The following is a 19,697-nucleotide window of genomic DNA, read 5'->3' as shown; positions in this document are numbered from 1 at the left end:
GACTGAGAACCAAATATAAACCATCATATGATGATTATGATAATAATAGCTTAATCCTCATCAAACATAGTCAAAATCCAAGCGAATATAAAAAAAAAATTGCGGTTTCTTCTACCATAACACACCAGCTTAGCTATATTTGCGGATGGACGTCTTCGAAATATATCTCAGGAAGAAACAGCTGAGGATGACGTTGGAAGACGTCCACAGCTACTGCTTCTTTTTCTTCTACGCCTAAAATATTGCAATATAAGCCAATGCCCAGGAATGTTGTGGGTAAACAGACTTTTTTTAATACTTCAACAGAAATTCACGATTTAAAAATACAAAAACAAAAAAATCCTGCTCCTCTTAAACCCACACTAAAGGATCACACGTGATTTCATTAAATATTTTGGTGCCAATAGCCCAGGACGACATTGAAAGCCGTCCACAGCTGAAAAGTGGGATCTGGAGTCTCTCCTTCTTCTCCGTCTTCTACGCCTAAAACAGTGGAATTACAAGTCAATGCCCAGGAAAGACGTGGGTAATCTGACTTTTTGTAATACTTCCACCACAAAAATAGACGATTTTAAAAGAAAACAGATGAAGAATACTATTAAGAAAACAGACGTTATACAAGAAACCACTTAACATTCGAAGCACCGAAAAATACCATAAAAAAAAAAAAAGAATACATCCAGCTTCTCTCAAACCCACACTAAAGGATCACTCCTGTGATGTCACTAGATACTTGGGTATCAACTCCCGAGGATGGCATTGGAAGACGTCCAGTGCTGTAAAGTGGCACCTGGAACCTCTCTTCTTCTTCTTCGTTTTCCTCCTTTAAAAACTCTCAAACTCTCTTCAACATCTAATTTAAACTCTTCTCATATTTTCTCTTCAAAATCCAAATGAAGACTCCGACCCTCGCATTGAATGCTTCAGGCACAAAACCATGCGATACATCAACCAAAAACGTCCAACATTCGTATTCCTCCTTCGTAATACGACTTTATAAAAACAGCTCAATGGACGAATCAGGATAATATCCTATCGCCAGGGACTGAGAACCAAATATAAACCATCATATGATGATTATGATAATAATAGCTTAATCCTCATCAAACATAGTCAAAATCCAAGCGAATATAAAAAAAAAAATTGCGGTTTCTTCTACCATAACACACCAGCTTAGCTATATTTGCGGATGGACGTCTTCGAAATATATCTCAGGAAGAAACAGCTGAGGATGACGTTGGAAGACGTCCACAGCTACTGCTTCTTTTTCTTCTACGCCTAAAATATTGCAATATAAGCCAATGCCCAGGAATGTTGTGGGTAAACAGACTTTTTTTTAATACTTCAACAGAAATTCACGATTTAAAAATACAAAAACAAAAAAATCCTGCTCCTCTTAAACCCACACTAAAGGATCACACATGTGATTTCATTAAATATTTTGGTGCCAATAGCCCAGGACGACATTGAAAGCCGTCCACAGCTGAAAAGTGGGATCAGGAGTCTCTCCCTCTTCTTCGTCTTCTACGCCTAAAACAGTGGAATTACAAGTCAATGCCCAGGAAAGATGTGGGTAATCTGACTTTTTGTAATACTTCCACCACAAAAATAGACGATTTTAAAAGAAAACAGATGAAGAATACTATTAAGAAAACAGACGTTATACAAGAAACCACTTAACATTTGAAGCACCAAAAAACAACAAATAAAAAAAAATACATCCAGCTTCTCTTAAACCCATACTAATGGATCACTCATGTGATTTCACTAAATACTTGGGTATCAACACCCGAGGATGGCATTGGAAGACGTCCAGTGCTGTAAAGCGGGACCTGGAACCTCTCTTCTTCTTCTTCGTCTTCCTCCTCTAAAAAACTCTCAGACTCTCTTCATCATCTAATTTAAGCTCTTCTCATATTTCAAATCCAAATCTTCTCATATTTCAAATCCAAATGAGGACTCCGACCCTCGCATTGAATGCTCCAGGCACAAAACCATGCGATATTATAACATAATACATCAACCAAAAACGTCCAACATTCGTATTCCTCCTTCGTAATACGACTTTATAAAAACAGCTCAATGGACGAATCAGGATAATATCCTATCGCCAGGGACTGAGAACCAAATATAAACCACCATATGATGATTATGATAATAATAGCTTAATCCTCATCAAACATAGTCAAAATCCAAGCGAATATCAAAGAAAATTGCGGTTTCTTTAAATGCTTCTAACATAACACATCAGCTTAGCTACATATATTTGCGGATGGACGTCATCGAAATATATCTCAGGAAGAAACAACTGTTAAACTATAATGTAAAGCCCAACAGTAAGGTATACAATATAACCTGAATGAAGAGTCGCTCATGTGATTTCACGCGAGTCAACACCCGAGGATGACGTTGGAGGACGTCCACAGCTACTGCTTCTTTTTCTTCTACGCCTAAAATGCTGCAATATCAGTCAATAAAAAACAGAAAACACAAGAAAAAACACCACTTAATATTCAAAGCACCCAAAAATACAACAACAACAAAAAAATCTCAAACCCACACTAAAGGATCACACATGTGATTGCATTAAATATTTTGTTATCAACACCCGAGGACGACATGGATGAGGATGTCTTATAACTCTTCCCACCTCAATCCTCATAGCAAGCATAATCGATGTGTTTAACAATTTAAGTAATTCTCTCCACTGTGGAGGACTCACACAAATACGAATTCAAGTGTGGACAAATTACAATCGTTAGACGAAACAGGAATATATATCCTGTCGCCAGGGAATGAGCACCCCATGTGGACCCTTCCACCTCAAACCCATTGGAGTTTTTGTACTTAATGATTAAAAATAATCAGCACAAAAACTGCAAAAAAAAAAAAAAAAAAAAAAAAAAAAAAAAAAAAAAAAAAAAAAAGTAAACAAAATTAAAAAAAAAAAAATTGAGCCTGCTCTGGGCGAGCCACAGAGGCAGACGACTGAGCCTCCCACTGAGAAGTTCAGAGTTGTTTTGAATCACACATGTGATTTCATTAAATATTTTGGTATCAACACCCGAAGGACGACACTGAAAGACGTCCACAACTATAAAAAACAACTCCGTTGAACAAAGCAGGATGATATATCCAGTCGCCAGGGATGAGGATGTCTTAAAGACTTCCCATCTCAATCCTCATTGCCTGCATAGACGATGTGTTTAACAATATAAGTAATTCTCTCCACTGTGGAGGACTCACACAAGTACGAATCAAGTGTGGACAAATTACAATCATATGATGAAACAGGAATATATATCCTGTTGCCAGGCATGAGGATGTCTTATAACTTCCCACCTCAATCCTCATTGCCTGCATAGACGATGTGTTTAACACAGCTCCCCAGTAATTCTCTCCACTGTGGAGGACTCACACAGGTACGAATACAAGTGTGGACAAATTACAATCGTTAGACGAAACAGGAATATATATCCTGTCGTCAGGGAATGAGCACCTCATGTGGACGCTTCCACCTCAAACCCATTGAAGTTTTTGTACTTACTGATTAAAATAATCAGCGCAAAAACTGCAAAAAAAAGAACTTGCAAACAATAAAAAAAAAAAAAAAAATCAAAAAAAATTTCTAAAAAAAAAATTTCAAAAAAAAAATTTCCAAAAAAAATGCAAAAAAAAATTGAGCCTGCTCTGGGCAAGCCACAGAGGCAGACTGAGCCTCTCACTGAGAACACGGCCTTTTATAGCAAACTGAAGCCTGCTTCGATTATAGATTTTCCTGCAACTCTGTGGTTCAGAGTTGCTTTGAAAACAGTGTTGCAAGTTGCAGCACTTAGATACAGATATGCAGCTATCTAACGGGCTTTTCATTTGAATTGACGTGATGTGTAAGTGATGAACGCAGTTGGTAGACTCGACGAGCATTGCTGACAGAGCTCCGGATTCGAGTTTAGGCTGCTGGGGCTGCAGTTGTTTGTGCTGTATTTTTTTCTGACAAAAATAGTTTTTGGCCATGGAGATTTTAGTAGGTAGGTGAAGTTAAATTTCGTTCTTTTCTGATTAATGTGCATGATAATGATGTGGGAACAGTGGGTAAAAAATACTCGATTGTCTACCTAATTGTCTAGAAGGAATAGAATGGGAGTCATATTCCAATGCCACACTCGACTCTCTCTGTTGATTAGTTGAACTCTCTTGTGATTCTGATTAAGATCACTAAGTGGGAACACGTAAAATCTTTACTGAAGAAAGTTTATATCTCTCTCTCTTCCTTTATCTCTCTCCAGAGTTTTGGTCTTGTCTTGAACATTCGAGCTTATTCATGCAAAATTTCAATACGAACAGCTCCCAAGTAATGCTTCAATGTAAATTCTTGCCATGGTCTACCAATGTATCAGGCAATATACTTTACGCACTGCCAATGCGCATTCCATTCCACATAAATGAGTTTCATTTAACAGCTCAATGAAGCATCTATTAAAAATCTTCAGCATAACCTTCAAAATGTAGTTGGTGATGCTCTCAATATGCTCTGTCAAGAGTTCGTCGTTACAGATTTAGACATTGGCATGCTCATACTACTACCCTCCACCCCCCCTTCCCCCCTCTCCACACCATCGTCACGGTCGACCCCTGTAGACATGGTCCTCTGTGTAAAGAGCAACAATCGCTCCCCAGTCGGCCGTGGGGGCACCCAATGTTATGAGGTTGTAAAAAATGAATCGTAAATTGCATTAAATATTAACAGACAATAAAAAGCAAAACACCCACACACACACACACAGACACACCGACAACGTGAACAACAACAAAACGCAATATGCATTACGAACATAAAAATCGCGCAACAGACGCCGATTTGCGTTTTATGCTTCGATTAGGCGCTCTTTGCGAGACCCTCAGCTGGCCCTCGATTACACTCAGACCAAAAGAGCTCCCATACTCGCCCCCATCCCCAATTCGTATTTCCCATTCCCCATTCCCCATGCACCATCTCCACCATTTCAGCTGCCTTTGTAATTGAATTGAAGCTTCACTTTCAGTTAGTCAATCTTTATCAGCCCCAGCGCACTTGAAACGCAAATTAATCGCAGCTTTTATTGAATATTCAATTTTCAAACTTGCAATTTTCGCACTAGCAAAGAGTTGAAATTGCGCAAAATTTTCATTAAGCCAGAAATTTGCTTCTGCAAAATGTTAAGAATTAACGATATTTATATTTATTATCAAATCGGAATGGAGCTAATAGAAATTTATATTTATTTTCTCGAATTTCATTTGATGAACTAAAGGCAAACGGAACTACAACTGGAATTACAGAATTCAGCGGATAATACAATGAACAATAAACTAAATAGAACTTATAGCTCAGGGAATGATGTATTATTCAATAACAATTAAATAATTGTACACAGCGATGGAGCATAAACTAAATACATAGTTCACTTAGAACAGAACCAGTTCAATTCAATATTTGGTCACATTTCTAGACATAGTTCTCAGCTAAATCTCAGTTTTTATGGCACAGGCCTGCCAAGTATAGGGTATGACAAGAACAAAATTGCTTTAACCAATGAAAAAAAAAAAAAAAAAAAAAAAGCCCAGAGACGAAACCCAAATCCCAAAAATCCATCAATGCAATTCAAATCCCAATGCGTTGCGTCACGTTGGCTCGAAACGAATTGAATCCAATCAGAGCCAAAGCTCAGCCCAAAAACAAAGCAAAAACTAACAAAGCAGAGGCAAAAACAAGAGTCGGCAGAGTGGGCTCAACTGGAGTATACCCTGTAAGTGAGGTAGCACTAATTGAAACTGAGCTCAAGTGCCTTCGAGTTGGATATACAAAGATATCAGTTCAATTATGAATGGAATTTGCTGTGGGTTGGAAATGTAGAGCGGAATGATGATCTAACCCAAGTTGAGGTCCTGCACAGGGTATAGTCAAGTCCGTACGATCATCGAGTGCCTTTTGGCTTGACCTTGGGTCAAGTTCTGTTGGGCATTTGCGGATTAGATTCGATGACTACTGAATAATTCAATTAAATAAAATAATGAATATTTAGTTGGCTCGACCGACTTATAAATCGCTTACTTAGCCACGATGTAGCTCTATGCCAGTAACTGTGACTCTGGCCATATAAGTGTGTGTGTGTGTGTGTGTGTGTGTGTGTGTGTGTGTGTGCGTGCATGTGGTTTACTCACTTGCCAATTGCTGACTCTGCAGCAGCAGCTGAGCCAACAGCTGCGTATCAAAGGCCGTTGCCTGGGCGGTATTTTGATATTCGTCCTCGCTGCTGCTGCCATAGCCGTGTCCATGTCGATGGCTATGCCATTCGGCTGAACGTTGACGCCTCAGCTGCTGTTGCTCTCCGTTGGGGTTCGAGCTGCTAATGCCACCGCCGCCGGGGTTCGAGCCACTTATGCTGCTGCCATAGTAAAATTCGCTGCCGATGGCGCTGCCGCTGCCAACGCGTTTACGGCCAATTGTGCCCGAATGGCTGCTGGACATGTTGATGCGGGTACTGGCCGAGGCTTCACTCTCGTTCACACACTCTCCTCTCTCTCTCTCACTCACTCACTCACTCACTCACTTATTCACTCTCCCTCTCTGTTACTCGCAGGGCTTTAGCTAGTGGATTTCACCTTCAATTGAACTATGCACGTAACTTGGCCAAGCAATTTGTTCTCGTTTGTTACTTGACTTGGCTTTTCTTATTGAAGTTGTTGCTGCTGTTGTTGTTGTTGCTTTTGCTGTTGTAGTCAACGCATTGACGTCGCATCGGCCGCTTGTGGGCCACATGGGCCCCGCCTACCTCTTCGCCTTCTTTGTTTCTTTCTTATTTTTTGGCCAGCCGTTGACGTCGCTTTAAGTGCTTAACCGAATTAACGCTGAAACGATAAAAACGACAAAGTGTCAGCATGAGTCGAGTATAGCTCACAGATAGAGAGATTCGCAAGGGCAAGATGTGGGCAAAGGAGACTACTACAATGTATAAGCCGCCTAACTAGTGAATACCCTGTAATAACAGGATATACCGTTGGAAATAATTTATATAGTTTAGTTGGGAATAAAATTGGTATGCCATTGGTATGTGCCTGAATATATTCATGTGAAGTGCTCGACGAATGATACCCCATAGGAAAGTTTGAAATTAAATTAAATAAAAAATTAATATAGTCAATTCTTTCACTCATTTATTCTTGTTTTTCTTAGTCATAAAAGTATTTATAAATTATTAATATAAAGTTTAGATAATTCCAGGTTAGATGTACAGCTCGCAGATATCCTGGAGATATTAATATGTGAACGTTTGCACATTTATGAGTCTTTTGTGAATAGCCCTTATTTTCTGGAACACAAACCTCGTAAGCTAAGCCTCGTAAAAAATTATTAATCGATATGTTACATTTTAATCGATTAATCGATCATTTTATGAGCATTTCTGTATCTCGTCTTTATATTCTTCAGCAAACCTTCTCATTCTAAATCGATAGATTTCTTATTTTATATATTCTCGCTAATAATTAATATTATAACATATTAATCTTCAACTAATTTACATTAAATACTAAATCAATGTTATCGATCAATTTTGACATACTAAAGTTTCTCATCCTAATTTATAGAGTTTTATGGCTTTTTTGCACATAAATTCATTGCTAATTTATTGATTAATTATCAGATTTAACAATATTTACTAACTTTTGCTGTCTCATCACATTTAGTAAAATTCACATGCCCGCACAGTTGCATATAGTACAGAGTATCTATAGTCTGACAGAACGTCGGAAGTGGTGCGTGGGAGCGTAAGAGATAAAACCATAAATGCTCGAAAATGAAAATAAATAGCAGCCGGTGACCTGCTGCTTTCCCTCCCCCACACACACACACACACACACACACACAGAGAGAGGCAACATTGGGGCTTTGCACTGGAACTGGAACTGACTCCAGGGCAGAGTTTTTGGTTGTGTCGTCAAGTGAACTTAATAGCAATTGCATTAAATGAAAGCTCAGCTCCTTAAACGCTGCCTGTTATTAGTCCTTTCAGCAATGGCAACGGCAACGGCAACGGCAACGGCAACGGCAACGGCAACTTTTTATGAGTGTCCAGTCGCAGCTATGGCTTTAGCTTCGGCTTTGGCTGCAGCTCCAGTTCAGGTCCCAAAAGTTTAACAAGGAGTTCACCAGCACAGTTACAGTGGCAATTGGGGAGCTGACACTTTGGCTTTTGATTTGATGAGTACGCATTTGAATGCACTCGAAAGCCAACACGAGTGGCCCATTACTTGCACAGCCAGTCAGCTCAGCTGGCAACGCTTCTGGCCTTATTCGAATGCATTTTCATTTATCTAATCGCATTGGCTCCGAGAACGAACCCGAAGTACTGCATATTGTAAGCGCTCGCTTTGGTTTGGCTTGTCACCAATTTTCATTTTTGTGAAAACTGACGAAACTTGAGTATTTGGAATCATCTCAAAGTTAACCGTTTTGTGTACCGTTTCTTTGTGCGTTAACAAGTCTATTTATCTTAACAGAGGCTCAGCATTTTGCTTGTTCCTGCTTAATTTCTGTGGTTAATTTACATGCTGTGCTTAAATCAACTCTGGACAACATATAAAAATTCTAAAAGCCTAATTAAAAATGTGTGTGTTTTTTTTTCTTTTCAGACAGACAAAAGCACGGAGCTTCTTGAGCTGGTTCATCAAGAGAAAAAAATATTTACATACCATCTCTCCCTCATTGCTTCTCACACTCACTCTCTGCCTTCCAGTTTTTTCCCTCTCTCTCTCTCTCTCTCTTTCTATTTCGCACATACTCTCTATATATCTGTCTCTCTTACTCCATCACTCGCTCCTTCACTTTTCTGTCCTTCTTATTCCCTCTTTCTATCACTCTCTCTCTCTCTCTCTCTCTCCCCTCTAACTCTAAATCTCTAATTTTCTCTCTCTCTCTCTTTCCCTCTAACTCTCTCTCTATCTCTCTCTCTGTATCTCTCACTCTGTTTCTCTCACTTTTTGTTATCATTCTCTCTCTCTCTCTCTCTCTCTCTCAGTCAATCTCTATCTTTTTCTATCTTTATTTTTCTTCTCTCTCTCTCTCTCTATTTTTCTCTCTTTTACTCTTTCACTCTCCCTTTCCTTCAGTCTGTTTGTCTCTCTCTTTCTCTTTCCCTCTTTATCCCTTCTCTCTCATCCTTTCTCTGATTTTACCTCCCTCTCTCCCCTCTTTCTCCATCTTCTCTCTCTCTCTCTCTCTCTCTCTCTCCTATAAACTGTTTCCTTCTACACTCATCTCATAAATGTCGCTGCATCTGTTGCATCCATTTGCCTGTCTGACTCAAACGCATTTCACCTGTCACACCCCAAGGGGCCGACATGAATGTTTGTCCGCCCCTCCGACCTTTGGGCTGTCCGTTGTCCATGCTCACGAATCTGGAGTAATAAACATGCCCATGCTCGACATACCTCAAACACGTGCCCAACACACGCAGCCGCATGTCGGACACCGAAACATATCCCAGATTACTCGACGCGCTGTCCAGTTCAGCAATCCGAGACAATGCTGGCACTGAGGGACACAACGCAATGGTTACTAGATTTGGACGTTTAATGGATTGGGATGCAGCTGATTGCGATATAAAAATGTATAATTTAATATCATTTTAAGTATATGAGAGCAAGAGTCCTTTTGGCCCCGCTTTATTATAGATTAACTGAATTGCTTCTCAGCTACTATATAGCATGTAGCTGCCTTGGCATACCCATTATCGCTTATAAAACACTTAAGCAGCATTTACAAAAGGTGTGAATCCCCATCTAATTCGATTAGCTTTCGTCAAGTAGACTTGGCTCTCAGTTACCCGAGTTCAAGCTGAACGCCATCGGAACTACTTCTCATTATCTAACGCTTCTAATGAGCAGAGGTGAGCTGAACGATGCATAAATATAGACCAAACATGATGATGGCCTTGCCTCTACATTTACCTTTACATTCACCTTTTGCCCAGGCTCAATTTGAGGAGGCGGCAAAGAGTCTCGCCCCAACCATTTTGCTGACGTTAATGAAGCCGCGTTATTTTTAGGTAGCGCAACATGAAAATTAATTTCGCCATTTCACTTTGCCCGCATGTAAGTTGATATATAAACACACTCAGGCACCAACACACACATATATACCTACGTGTATATGCATGTGTGTGCGTGTGTGTGCTCGTAATAACACTTATTGTAGCTATATTTGCATTCATTAGATAGATGATGGCGGCATCCAAGCACACTTGCTTGCTGAGCATATAATATTGTCAGTCAGTGTCGTGGTTATTGCGAATATCATATATTATATTGCAGCTGAATCTGTATATCGTTGATATGGAATGAATGCAGATAAAGCTATTTAAGGTTCGGCCAGAAAAAATGTGGAATCGATATCTTTAAATGTCATTATAAAATACTTGACCGATGCACAAACCGTCCTTGGCCGAGACCATGGCCACCAAAAAAAAAAAAAAATCGATTACGCATTTGCTGTGAAGAGCATAGGAAAAACTTGGATCCCCAAACTGAATCAGCTTGAACCCAGGCGAAGGCGATTTAAGCGTAATTAATCAAAGCTTAAATTAGCTCGACCAACCCTAATAGAGCTAGTCCAAGCTGAACTAACCCCAGCTGAACCAAGCTTAGCCGAGATGAACCCAGTTCAACTGAGCTGAACTAAGCGGCACCCAGTTGTTAGCTTAACTATTATTACGAAACTAATCTAGATGTCTTAAGAAATACTCGAACAACCAAACTAAACCAAGCAGGACCAAGCCAAACCGAGAAATTAAAGGTTAAATATTATGAGGCAATACGAAATCTAGCCAAACAGATGCCTTCTGCAAGCCTGCAACCATATGAAAAGCAACGAATTTATCATATTGAGAATGATGAGGATAAAGCGTACCTATAGGGAAATCATAAATGGGAGCAATAAACGGACCATTTAGAGACTACAATTATGAGGCGAATCATAATTTTTAGAGAGCTTTTGATGAGAATGAAGAGCAGAAACTCAGGAAAATTAGCTACATAAGCCAGCAAACCTATCAGAAAATCAAGTAACAGAAGAAACAAGACAAAATATTAATTTAAATTTTATATCAACTTGCTATTCCTATTTCGCTATTTTCACATATATATTTTCAGTTTTTATCAATATGAAAGTTAGGACATTTGAAAGCCGTCTTGCTGCACAGTAACCACATCAACTTGTTGTTCACTGTTTGTGGTCGTATGTAAGGCTCGAGGTTTGAGTACATTTTTACAGGTTCGCGCTCGACGCTGTCAATAATTTCGTTAGCAACGAAAAGAGCCGTACACTCACACACACACACACACACACATACACAAGGAGAGACTACTATCAGGTGGATAGGTGCACCTCTGTGTGTGTGTGTTAACAATGGCGTACCGTAGTCATGTGTGTGTGTGTGTGTGTGGGTGAGCTCTGGTAATGAGGTTGTTTTGCATGTTTGGTCATAATACAACATTTTGTGCTAGACTCTGCGTGCGGTTTATCTATGAAACCGTTAGGATATAGCGATAACAGCAGGTGTTACAGGTGTATGTGTATGTGTGTGCATGGTTCGAGCTGATTCCATTTAAGCATACAATGCATTTTGATATGTAATTAAATATTGTGTGGTTTTGTCAAACAGACAGCAAATCAATGTAGCTCTCACTCGGTCTCCTTTTCTGGCTATCTGCATTTCCCTCTCTTTCTCTTTCTCTCTCACTTACTCTGTCTTTCTTTCAGTAAATTTGCATTGTAATTGCGGCAAATGCAATGAAATGCAACGCGTCAACTGATATCGCAGGAAATGCGCACAATTTTCGAGCCAACCAGCCCGTTGCCCGTTCCCCTCCCTTCCACGGCATGGAAAATGTTAATGAAATTCAAATGAAATGAAACGAAACGAATCCTCATCGAATTGTAACGAATTGGAGTTTCAGCTCTTCGCACATAATTGCTGCTATTTCTGCTATTTCTGTAAACATTTTGCGAACAGCAGGAAATGCCGTAAATGATGCACATGGACAACATGACGTATGCGCAGCCAAACGGAACGGAACGGAACAAAACGGAAAGTCAAAGATATGAAACGGAATCAAGTCGAAATGACACATTTTACAGCTCGTCCTACCACGTGCGGCACACAATTATCTGACTGCCAGCAGTCAATTAGTCAATTGTTCGTGCAAAAATTGTTTATTAACTCGAACTTTGTTCAAGAAATAGAAATTCGACAAGAGGAAAAATGTCATTTGGCAACAGGATGCCTTACGGTGAAATGTTTGGCAATTAAACTTTAATGGAATTTCTATCAATTTTCTGTGTTGCTGCAACAAATTATTGAAGCTAGTGCGATTGACGAAACAATTGTATGGGGTGTCGACAAAGTTTTCAGGAATTGACTTAAAAATACGCGTTTTTTTCAATACGTAATTTTAGCTTTTGGAGGGGAAACTATAGAAAAATTAGGAATTTGTTAAATAAAAAGAAATAAAAATTCAAAAATATAACTAGACATATTATACAATTACTTTTATTATTATTATTATTTTTATTAAAATGTAAGATAAATGGGTACTTTTCAAGAAAAGTCTACTTTTACATTATGTGAACCACCTGAGTTGGTTATTATAAAAACACTCTAATTATTCTGCTAATCAAGAGATTTACTTTTTATCAAATTTTTTGCATTTATCTATAAAATGCAAAATATTTATAGAAAAAAAGTTCAATAAAAGAAAAGAAGTAAAAATTAAAAAAATTAAGTATTTAAACTTGCACAATATTGGAAATTTACTTCCTAAAAAAATAGTTAATAAAAGAATGTAATATATATATAATATATGTACAAAAATTAAAATTTTAATAAATAAAATCGAAAACTAATGTTGACATTTATTATTATTATTATTATTATTATTATTTTATTTATTTATTTAATTTTTTTTTTCAAAAATAATTATTATTTTATATTTTTTTATGATTCGTATATTTACGTATATGGAAGCAATTTAATTTTGATAATTTTACTTTCTTAAAATTAATTAGAGTATTAGATAATTGAAATCAACGATTTAATACTCATTTTCGAAAGTTAAAGGATTATATTGATTATGTGCATAGTTCATACATTTTGATGTTCTGCCCATATACAAACCATTTCACCGCTATTTCAGTTACAGACTTAGCCTTAATTCTATTCAGCACTTCGTTGAGCTAATAGAACTAATATATTTTGTAACGTTTTTGGATCAGCTTGAAAGCACTTGGCATACTTTAAAAATGAAATTTTACCAATTACAATATTTACAATTTTGTACTCTTTGAGCAGAGATTTTGCAAAAATTGGAATTAAATATAATCAAAGGAAGTGTTAAGTAAATGCCAGGTAAGCTGCAGAGATTACCGACAGCCACTTTAGTTTTGACAAATTTGCTGAGGCTTAAGGCCGACAGGTGCGTACAAAGAGCTGGCCTTAAGGCCAAAGGGCACGGACTTTGGCATCGGCTCCAGCTTCTGTTACGCTTGCTGCTGCGGCTTAAGCCACAGAGTATTTTAATTGTATTGCCAGTCAGGCAGCCGATAGTTAATTATATCTAAAGTAAAAATGCCATGAGCAGGTCAAGTTCCTTTGGTATGCTAGAGCACTCGGGAGCACTCGAAGCCGCAGCATTTGCTCATGGTACGAGATCTTGTTGGCTTTCTATTAGCAGGAAGCAGCAGCGCGGTTGCAGCAACACAGGCATTCGGGCTCGCTGCTAATGAGAAAATAGTCGTAATAAGAAGGCGCACAATAAACAAAAAAAAAAAAAAAAAAAAAAAGATACAACATAAATAAATAAAGAAAAAGTAAATAAAAACATTGAGCATACTTTCTGGAGTATCTGTGTGTGTGTGTGTGTTAACTTAATATTTTCTTGACTCTTCGCTTGGGCAACTGTTTGTTGTTGTTGATACATTTTTTTCCACACTTGCGACGTACTTAAGCGTGCATATGAAAACGAATTGCAGTCCCGGTCGCTGTCCCGGTCTGGAGTCGCATTCCACGTTCCCTTCGTTCCCTTCACACACCATATACATACATACATGCTATATGGGACTACATCCCATATGTATATACATATATATAGTATACTGTATACATCCTGTCTCATTCAACGACTCTCTAATGCCCCACATATATATGTATGTGTATATGTAACATTTGAGGGATATTCAGTTGGGGTAGGGGCTGCTTGCTGGCCCAGTCACTCAGTCGTTCGTTCAGTTTTGCCTTGCACTTGCTCACATTTCAGCCTGCGCATACCCTGTAAAGTCGAGCTGCAACAGAGCGGGGGGTAATGTCTACAGCTAAAATTAAATTGAAGAATTTCCGGGTATAAACTTCCCCTCCTCAAATAAAATATTATTATTGGCAAGTTTTTAATTACAGGGTATCTGCTGGCCATTCCAGCCCCTATAAAAACGTATACTTGGCCTTTTTTTCTGCCGGCTCCTTTAAATTGTTAAAATGGAGCATGCAAAATAATTGCGTAGCCGCATATTATGTTTCTGGAGTGCGCCGAGAAGAGGCGGACGGCATTACGGACCAGGAATACGGATACGACGGATATGGCTAGGCTTAGGGCGAATGGGGTTGAGGCTGGAGTATAGGAGCTGGGATATGGTGTTGGATTGTGATGGTCGTAGCCCGGCCGTATTTTATGCAACATTTCACGTCAAGAATTTCACCTTTTATACGGCCAACGCTGTTGCATACTTGGAGACGGTCGCAGATGCCGCTCATTAAAGCCAAATTGTTGCAATGTTGCTGCAAAAAGTGTCGAAGAAATTAAGAAAAATAATCAAGAGCCAACTAGCAAGGGCCGCCAGCAAGGGAATGTAGCAAATGAAATTAATGATGTTTAAGGCACGTTTAAACAGGAGCTAACTGAACGTAATTAAATATTATAGAGAAGACTTTACTAAAGTTGTGCAAAACACTGATGAATCTGAATGTGAAACCAGAGTAGGTATAGTTAATTGGAAATGTTCTTGTGTCCTAGTATCCTATTTAATAATAATGTTTCAATAATAATAACATAATTTTCCGGATATATTTCAGATGCCAAACAACATAGAAATAAATTATAAAATTATATAATATATACATTTTGGACTCTTGCAATTCAATAACATGTAAAGAATTTGAAATGCATAGAAAATTTAGTAAGTCTAGACAGATTATAAAGTATAAGGTAATAGAAATTGAATTGTATGAAGGACATAAAGACTTCATAGAGAGTTTAGTATGTAAAATATGGAAATATATTAAAAATATAAAATTAGTTGTATTTATTTAGTGAATTTTATTATGAAGTGGAGTATCCGTATATAGATTTTACACTTTTTTTTATTTAATTAATTTAAAACCAATTAATTTTTAAGCGAATTTCCTTATGTTTTATGAATTATTTTGATAAAGTCTTGCGGCTTTAGAAGTCATAGCGGATGGAAAGGAAAGCAGCAATCTACCACAGAATCTGCTTTTCTGTTTATTTATTTCATATAAAATAATATTTTATTTTATATAAAATAAAATAATAATTATTTGTTAATCTACTTATTTATTTATTTGTTCATATATATTTATTTGATCATTTATTTATTTAATCATTTATCTATCTATTTATTTATTTTTATTTATTTACTTATTCATGTATTTATTTGTTTATTTATTTATTTATTTATTTGTTTATCTATTTATTTGATCATTTATTCATTTATTTATTTATTTAATGTGTATATATTGATTTATTGATTTATTCATGTATTTACTTATTTATTTATCTATTTATTTGATAATTTATTTATTTATCTATTCATTTATTTATTTATCTGTTTAATTTTTGTCTAATTCATGTCTTTATTTATTTAATGATTGGTTTTTTTTATCTATTCATTTCGTCATATGTTTCTACTTAGAATTAATTATTTATTTATTTATTTGTTTATTTATTGATTTATTGATTTATTCATGTATTTATTTATTTAATTGCCCTCATATTATTATTGTTATTTATATATATTATATATATATTTATCTATTTCTTTTATCATTAATTTATTTTTTATTCATTTATTCGTTTATTTACTTATTTATTTATTTAATATATATTAATATATATATATATATATATATATTTATATTTGTAGAATATAAATTATAGAATAGTTTACAGAATGTAAGCTCATAGCGTTAAGTTTGTTAGTACGTAAGTTGCAAAGATAATTGGTAGGGTATAAGTTATAGAATGTAAGTAACATTCAGTAATCTATTTATTTAATCATTTAATCATTTATTTTTTTATTTATTTATTTGTTTTTGCATCTATTTATTTGATCATTTATTTATTTATTTATTTAATTAATTATTTATTTAATCATTTATATATTGGTATATTCATGTATCTATTCATTTATTTAATTAATTAATTAATTAATTATTTATTTAATCATTTATTTATTCATGTATTTATTTATTTATTTCATCATTTATTATTTTATTTATTTAATCATTTATTCATTTATTTACTTATCTATTTGTTTATCTCCTTATTTATTTATTTGTTTATTTATTTATCTAATCATTTATTTATTCATGTATTTATCTTTTTATTTGTTAACATATTTTCATTTTTATATATATATTATTATTATTATTATTTATTTATTTTTTTTCATTTATTCATTAATTTGTTTATTTATTTATTTATTTAATCATTTATTTATTAATTTTTTTCATGTATTTATTCATGTATCTATTTTATTATTTATTTACCTCTGAAAGATATGATTTGGAGGATGTGATGTATCCCGTATTACCCGCCCAGAATTTGTGTATGGTACATGTAGCAAATGTCATACGAAGGGAGAAATAAACAGCAATACGAATATATCCCAGAACTAATGGTAATATGCTCTCCACATCTCAAGTTGATGCAAGCACTTTGAAAAATTTAATGGCCATACATACCAATCGAAAGTTTTTGTATTTAAGCGGAGCCTGCTCTCAACTGTTTGACACTGAAGTCCTTTAGCTCATTTTGTTTTCTGGCTCAAGGCCAAAAGATGCGCGAGGTATTAAAATGCATAACGACTCCCAAAGTCAAAGGCTAAAAGTTTATTTTATATACACACATATTATTTTTTCTTCTTTCTCTTTTTTTTTTTAATTCCATAAAAACAAGCTAGCAAAAAGGACTCACACAAACACACATAGACAGACAGGCTTACAAAATGGTGTCAGCGATGGTTGCCATTGAAAGCAGAAGCGAAAAAAAAGTGAAAAAATATAGAGAAGAAGCAGAGAAGCTAGAAACTATTAGAAGGTGTTGGCTGGAAACATTTTCCAACTTGACTTTTCACACACTCACGCATACACACACGTGCCAAGGATGCGTGCCTGTCAATGTGTGTGTGTGTGTGCTCACATAAATTGCAGCTCGCATGCATGCATAAGCGAAAGGTTATTTCGTTGACTGGCTTTTGCGTCTGTCTGCTTCTTCTTCTAGCTGCTGTTGTGCACTTTTTTTTTTCTTTTTATTTTTTTTAGGGCATTCTTCATCATCTTTGTTGCCGTTGTTGTTGCTGTTGCCGTTGCTGTTGTTGTTGTTGTTGTAAATGATTAAACTCAAAGGCCAAAAACGAGCTGTTGCCGCTTGAGCTGCTCTTGAAGTTTATGACCATAGCTAAAGGTTATGCGCTTGCCATTATCAAAGATACTGTCAAAGTAAAGTGTCGCATAGGGCACGTGTCTCATACGGATTCCCCCTTAGCTGAGCTATATTGGTGCCAAAAACCCACTCATCTATGCAAAATTGTGCCAGCCAAGCTCTCAAATTCTTATGCTCTGATTATATACTTGGCAAGGGTACGAACTTATTGCGAACATATGGAAAATCAAGATATTTACTTTTTGCCTCAGCATCAAAATATATTTCTAAAAAAAAAGATATCTCTGAGCCGTAGATTGAACTTTATATTATGCCAATAAATAAAGTAAAATAATAAAGTTAACGTTAGGTAATTCTAAATGAGATTTTCGCAAATTAAAAAAAAAAAAAAGATATACTTTTATTTACAATTTTTGAAAAAATTATAATTGATTAATTATTATAAATAGTTTATATGATAAAAACAAAAGATAATTATTACACATAAATTTGTATATACAAATCAAATAATAACTCTTATTTTAAATTTTTATAATAAAAATTAATAAAAATCAAAAATAATTATTACAGATAAATTTTTATATAACAATCAAATCATAGCTCTTATTTTCAATTTTTACAATAAAAATTAATAAAAATCAAAAATAATTATTACAGATCAATTTTTATAATAAAATTTAAAAATTAGAGTTTTGATTTGAGTTTTATATAAAAATTCATAATAAATTATTTACAATAATTAAAAATAGTTTTTTTTTTTTTTTTTTAATTTACTCAAAAAATAATTCTTATTTAATTGAATTTTTTGCTATAAAAGTTATAATTGTTACGGTCCCTGACGATTAGTGCTTCATTCACTGCCGATTAAAGCCTTCATGATTATCACAATTAAACATTATTACATCTTGAATAAAACGATGCTTATCTATTTTTTCAATACATATGAAAGGCAAACGTAGCTACAAAGTCGAACAAAGTGAAAAGTCATTTAACAACTGTCCGCAAAAAAAAAAAAAAAAAAAAAAAAAAACCTTCTGAAATGTTGGTTAATAAAGTTATAAAGTGCTTGGTCAAAGCAACTTTTTATCCTATTTGGCGAGAGAGCAAAGCAAAGTTGCATGTGAGGATAGCCGAGGGAATAAGCGAGAGGCAATGGGCGAGTGATAGTGATAGTGAGAGGGAGAGGGAGCGGGCGTTGTTAGAAGTGCTGCTAAGATATATGAGAGTCAACTTTATGGGGCGCGTTAGCAATGTGTTGTTTGTGGCCTGACATTTCTTTTGGGCAGGTGGGGGGCTGAGGCTAGTCAAACTCAAATTTATGATGGCATTGTGCAAGGAGCAGGAATGCAAGAGCAGCTTGCTGACTGCTTGACTTGCTGCATGAGTCAGCGTCCGTCCATTCTTCCTCTCGCCTATACCGCAGGTGATCAGCTGGCTGAGACAGATGCTGCCAGACGTTGGGGGGCTGAGCGGGTGGATGAGCACGTTGAAATGATTACCTAAAGCAAACACAGACATGGCAGCAAACAAACACACACGCACACACACACACACACACACACACAGACACACGCACTTCCACACACCTGAGTATTGTTACAAAATGTTGGCCCCTGCTTCAGTTGCTGCTGCTGCTGCTGATGATGATGATGATGATAGCTTGAAGGCTTAAAATGTTCACTCACAAAGCGGGTTGGCTGCACCGCCAGAGCAGAGAGCAACTGAGCTGCCAGCTGGAAGGGAAAGGGCAAGGGTGACGGTGCTGCTGTAGGGGCAACTGCTGCTGCTGCTGCCGCTGCTGCTGCTGCTGCATATGGGTTCTTCTTAGGCACGCATGTGTAAAAAGAACGCAAAGGCCGGCCGGTATGCACGGCTCGTCCAGCACACGTCGCGTATACGTAATGCCATGCAAATGCATACATATGCAT

General features: G+C 36.2%; 1 protein-coding gene across 3 annotated transcripts in view; it reads right to left on the bottom strand.

Annotated features, from left to right (window-relative positions):
* LOC6584966 (teneurin-a) overlaps window positions 1-19,697 on the bottom strand; it is a 301,718-nt gene that overhangs the window by 201,889 nt on the left and 80,132 nt on the right. For all 3 annotated transcript variants that reach the window (XM_032732662.2, XM_015161023.3, XM_015161025.3), the window contains exon 2: window positions 6,202-6,888. In XM_032732662.2, coding sequence (XP_032588553.2) covers window positions 6,202-6,508 — 307 coding nt within the window. In that variant the 5' untranslated portion in view covers window positions 6,509-6,888. The remainder of the gene's footprint in view (window positions 1-6,201; window positions 6,889-19,697) is intronic.

Source organism: Drosophila mojavensis, unplaced genomic scaffold (genome assembly GCF_018153725.1).
Source record: "Drosophila mojavensis isolate 15081-1352.22 unplaced genomic scaffold, ASM1815372v1 contig_136, whole genome shotgun sequence".
Taxonomy (NCBI): Eukaryota; Metazoa; Arthropoda; class Insecta; order Diptera; family Drosophilidae; genus Drosophila; species Drosophila mojavensis.
This window is presented reverse-complemented; position numbering and strand designations above follow the sequence as displayed.